The sequence below is a fragment of the Pygoscelis adeliae genome, unplaced genomic scaffold (assembly GCF_000699105.1).
Source record: "Pygoscelis adeliae isolate BGI_AS28 unplaced genomic scaffold, ASM69910v1 Scaffold911, whole genome shotgun sequence".
NCBI lineage: Eukaryota > Metazoa > Chordata > Aves > Sphenisciformes > Spheniscidae > Pygoscelis > Pygoscelis adeliae.
In genome coordinates, this window is record NW_008824016.1 from 218,562 (window position 1) to 224,310 (window position 5,749).

General features: G+C 36.1%; 1 protein-coding gene across 1 annotated transcript in view; it reads right to left on the reverse strand.

The window, feature by feature from the left end:
• The window catches only part of EBAG9 (estrogen receptor binding site associated, antigen, 9), a 15,813-nt gene extending 10,362 nt beyond the window's left edge, over nt 1–5,451 (reverse strand). The window contains exons 1-4 of the mRNA XM_009327131.1: nt 5,299–5,451; nt 4,277–4,374; nt 795–873; nt 432–590 (exon numbers count right to left, since the gene is read on the reverse strand). Coding sequence (XP_009325406.1) covers nt 432–590; nt 795–873; nt 4,277–4,359 — 321 coding nt within the window. The 5' untranslated portion in view covers nt 4,360–4,374; nt 5,299–5,451. The remainder of the gene's footprint in view (nt 1–431; nt 591–794; nt 874–4,276; nt 4,375–5,298) is intronic.
• Between the last annotated feature and the right edge of the window lie 298 nt (nt 5,452–5,749).

Genomic DNA, 5,749 nt, shown 5'->3' on the forward strand with positions numbered 1-5,749 from the left:
GAGCAGCTTGGCGAGTTCCTCTGCCAGCTCTCTCAGCACCCTCGGGTGGATCCCATCTGGCCCCATAGACTTGTGAGCATCCAGGTGGCGTAGCAGGTCATTGACTGCTTCCTCTTGGATTAGGGGGGGTTCATCCTGGTCGCCGTCCTCACATTATACTTCCCAGAGCCTTCAGACTATTAAATTCTTTGTAAGTTTCCAATAATATTAAGACTAAATATGTAAACATGAACTAGCATCACATTTGGTAAGATCTCAAAGAGTCAGTAATTTTAATTGGACATGTTGGACTAGACATCAGCACCTATTCTCATTTCAATAGGACAGCTTACTTTTACCAGAAGCACCTTCTGTAAGTTGCCAATTTACTTATAGCCTATTTTAAAGCAAGGAAAACCCTCCGTAAGTATAGTTGAAAGTGCAATACCTACTTTTTGAGTTTTTCTTATAGTTGGTGTCATATCTTTGAAATAATCAGGTTCCATTTGTTCCAAAGGATTTTGCTGAGCAACCACATTACCATTACCACCTTCAATCTTCACACTGGTAGGTGCATCTTCATCCCATGAAGACCAGTCTTCTACTTCTGGCTGAATAGAAGTATATAGTACAAGTTAATATTACCTGCAAGTAAAAACTTGTCTTCTTATATCTTGCTAAGATATATACTTAATATTATATAACATGTATAATAATATTATATGTCTCTAAGATATATACCAATCCTGTTGTAGGACTGGTATAATAGATAATCACTTAACAGTGATTAAGTCACCTACCACTTAAGCAATTACCTGTTTAGGAACAGATGAATAATCCACTGTGGTTGGCAAAGTTATTTGGTCTCCACTTAACTTTCGCCCCCTTCCAGACCTGAAAGAAAAATGTAGGATTCCTCCAAGCTCTGAAAACATGAGCACTAAGTTTAAAAAAAACAAAAAGGAAGTCTGAGAACAGCACTACTGAAAATAGGCACGGCTAAAACATTAAGTGCTTAAACTACCTTAGTAATAACTACTGCCAGTAAAAGTCTGCTAAACAAAGGAATTTAATAATGAATTTAAAGTGGTGTTCACAAGAATTTCAAAGTGCAATTTACTTTTCCAACTGCACTGGAAATAGAGGAGAAGCAACTCAAAGAAATATGAAAATGGACAAATCAACAGTTATTTGCATACAGTTACAATTTTTAGATTGTCAGTGCTTACGAAGCAAACACTATTGATCTACATTTGTTCAGAGATAACCATTTCTACTGTAAGCTGAGAAATTTTTCTACTTGTCTTAGATGTTAAACTGTGCCTAACAAACTGCTTTGAGCTGCTTGATTTGAAAGACCCTCTAAAGGACTTTTTCCTTCAAAGTCTAAACAGATTGTGCAAGTCAACAGCTTCTGTTCAATACATGCTTCTACTTACTTAAAGAATACTGTTTCAATGAAAGCATTTCAGCAAATATATTGAATAATTTTAAGTGACAACAAACACTAATGCACTGCAAGTAAACCACCTAGATATTTACTTAATGACAGTGTTCAAAGATCACAATAATAATTAAAATATTCTTAGCTGACATTCACTATATTTTAAAACCTTACAACACGAGACTGAAATTCAGGCTCACACTCACATTTTCCCCAAGGAGTGTAAGCTCCTATACCAAGACAGTCATGTAACTGACCTTATGCAGCTTGGAAAAATTACATTTCATTTATTACTACTGATGAGAATACAACTGGGAAACTACAATTTGGAGTTCGCATCCATTAGTTTCACTATTATAGAACATTCTACCATCAACTCAGAATAGCTGAATTACTGGCAATACCACCTCTCTTGCATGCTGGTAAGCGATTAGACACGTTTTTCCTACTTTAAGCCCAATAGATTCTTCCTTAGGAAAGATCAGGTGCTATCATCAAATTTTCAAGCTTTATATAATTAACTCCAGCCCCTTTAGAAACTGTTCCTTTAAGCTGAAAACCAACACAGTTTAGGGGTAAAGGAAGGTGAAAACACTGTTCCCTCAAACACATTAGAGACTTCTGGTTCTGGCTGACTAGATTTAGTTGATGTCTCTAAAGGAAACCCAAGCTTGGAAACATCCTCCTTCAGACCTGTACAACATACGTGTCTTTAATACTATTCTAAGCCATCACTTCTGCAATTATATAAATAAGGAAATATATATGATCTAGAAGACTCCAGTAAGTGGCTTATAACAAACATTCATCTAGCCAAAATGATTACACTGACAAGGGTGAAGGTGGGAGGAAACAGCTTCTGTCATACAACATGGAAAGAATATGCTACACAGGGCAGCACTGAGGAAGGCTACATATCTCCACTTCTTTTTCTACAAAAGGAAAAAGATGCTCATAGGGAGAGTTGCTTCACAACCATCATTAGACAGATATTGATCACTGCTGTGAATGCCAAATGCCTCAAGAATTCTTGGTTTTGTTTCTCCTTACTAATTAGCAGCATCCAGAGTTCTCAGCTGGAGAAGATAACTAGAGATGTTAAACAGAATGAAGTTTCATCTCTTTTTATACTTATACCTTTTATTTCCTGGAAACAGGAAATTCAGGCAGGCTGTTGTTTATCAAAAAATGTTTTAACTGAAGAGATGACTAGTACTATACGTAGGCTTTACGCTGAGTAGAAACATGCACAATCTCTACAGGCACTTGTTTAAATTAAAAACTAATATAACCTATATAATCTAAATAAGTACTAGCTCATAACCGTTGAATTAAAATGCACATTTTATTAAATCACATTTGCTGATTATCAGGCATACTCATATACAGGGGTGCATTACAGGAAAACAAAATTTATCAAGCTATGCTTTGCAGCTGACATTAAACAGGAGAAACATCTGCAGTTAATGGACTGAACTAATTTGATCCACTGACTTGCTTATGTGAAAGATTTAAAATTTTCATTCTTTCAACTAATTGTTATTCACAGAAGAAAAGTTCTCCCACTTTTTACTCCCAAGCAGTTCCTCAGCTGTTCATTTCAAGGATTTAGTTCATTCAAAAGTTGAAAAACGGAGGAAAATACTGTCATTACACCTACTAAACAATTATCTGCTTATAAAAGCTATCTTAACACTTAGAGAGATGAAGGGTCCACATAATATAGAAGCTATCATCAACTCAGTGTTTTGACTTCTTTTAGAACTTGAACAGCAAGTAGTCTTAATTTAATTCAGAATTCAAATCACAGAATTAAGGTGACATCTATATAGTTGTATGCAGCATTAAAAAGTATCTTTTTAAAGCTTCACTAGATCTGTAAAGAATTTACCAACCAGTTGAGAGCTTCCTCTTATTCTTGGAACAAGTAAAGGTGAACAGGAAATAAACAGTTATTTTTTGTCTACCACATATTCTGCATATGTTTTAACCTCACTGGCAAAGTAGTAGTCATCATACACAAAAGAATACATTTATCTAGGTTGCTATTTGTTTATGTAAAACAACATTCTGCAAGAGTGGCAAGAAGTGCCGGTAGTTCAGATGACAGCACAGTGCTGAGAAGACCTACCTCAGGTACTTTGCTACTGTACTACTGAAATCTATTATTATATAACCATAGCTCTTGAGGGTTTTTTGAATGCTTCTAGGTACTACACTGCTGCTTTTATGGGTCTACAACCCAAAAGAACACTAAGTATGACTTACAAGAGTAAGCAAAAATAAGTCATGTTCATTAAAAAAAAGGCAGTTCCCTTGAACTTTAATCACTGTCCTCCAAACTTCTGAAAGAATCTTCAATAGGCAGAGCAATCTGAAGTCTCAGGCAATTGCTTCTTGACAAAGCAGGATGAGAATCACTTACATTTGTAATGAAAGCCTACTGACTGATGACTGGGTGGATGCCGCCATTAACTGAACCTCTTAAAAAACCAAAATGTCACTTGCCAAGTACTTCTGGAAAACGCGGAGAACAAATTTTCTTCAAGTTTGACACAGGACAGTTTTAAAATGTAATTTTAAAACCCTGTCATAGCTGTTTAGAAAACACTCCTCATTAGAGCTATCTTACCACAAAATACACTTACAACTGCACTACACAGACTTCTGAACTCTGAAGGAATATGCAGATTAAAGAATGAATTTGACTTAGTTTTTATCTGTCTTGATTGTTTTGCAATTAGTAAAATCAGAACTGGGAAAAGTGGTGGGTGGGTGTTGGAAGAAGGAAAGAAGCGCAAGAACCTGTAATTAAAAAAGAAAAGGTAACCAAATTAAATAAGACATGTTTACCTGCATATTAATTTTTTAATGAAAGAAAGCACTGCTGCCAGGCAAGTACAGATTTTAAAGAGTCGAAACTGTGTTATGGCCATGGTGAGAAACCCTTCCTGCAAAAGAAAAAAAGTTAGATGTAGAGGATTATACATCTTTACATAGTCCTTAAAGTCAATTTCCTTAGTTGCTGATAAGCAAGGAGCATTCTGTGAAACTCTATCAATGCAAGAAAAGAGAGGAGGTACCTGGAGCAAAGACACTACCTGCCTACTATCAGGACATTTCACTGATGTAAATAATAGAAGTACCCAATGTATATGGCCTTTAAAGAAACAGTACATGACCATAGGTAAAGTCACAGTTAAAAACACTTTTAAAGGGGAAGTGCGGGCAATCAATTGCAGTGACTGTACAGCTGATTTGTTTTAGACACTAACAATGGCACTGAACACCAGCAATGCAAGGACAGCAGAATAATCATCAGTAAGAAGCTCACACTTGCTTGAGCAAGTCTTGCATATACAAATTATAAATTCAGTCATTAAGTAAAAACCCAAAATTGGCTGTTTAGTTTCCATTTTAATGGAAATGTATGATGAGAACAAACATTGTTTCTTTCAGAACCAGTGTCACTGAAAAATCATCAGCAAAGAAAGACTCTGTTCATCTTGTGTGCCCCATAGCACCAGTTAACCCCTAGATCTATCAATACTCCTGTGCCAGACTGGATCATGCCAGCAAACCCAGCCAAGAAAAAATATTGATCTTTGGCTGAAGCCACTTATGTTGGCAGCTATTTTTCAGTGTCAATTTGATAATCTAGAGAATTTATACTCAGTATACCACATTATTCCAACAGATACCCTCAAATAGGTACAGACTGAGTCAAAATAATCTGCTGTAATTCAAGGATCCCCTTTCTCTCTTCCACAGGTGAACATTTCAGAGTAAAGAAGATGACATTAGGCTTCACAAATAGCTTTTCATTATATACATCTACACTTGTAACAACATTTTCTGTTGTAAGTTTAACATACCTCCTGGTGAGAAGAGAAGGCAGCCCTGTGACATTTTCCTCAGGCCATGAGCATTCCATGGAAGGACAGCTTGATTTCAAATATGCTATGGCATTTAAATCACTTTTTATACTCCAGGCTTTAAGTTAGGAAGAGTCAGGAAGGTGGATCATTAGGTAGGCTGCTCCAACACTGCCCTGAGGATTTTATTAAAAAGTACATAATGGGATTTGTGAGCTTCATGGAGCTTCGATTTATTTTTTTTATTGGTGCTCATTTGCTAGCTAATGTAACTAGTATTAAACACTGTAGTAATATAGTACTGGAAATATTGCTTCACATACAGTCCAGATAAGGAATTTCTGCTACTGAAAAAATCATACAGGTTGGCTATTAAACAAACAGGCCCTTTTACTGTAAAATGGAAGGCTTAAGTCAGTAAGTAACCGCCAAATTACACACCAAACTCCCA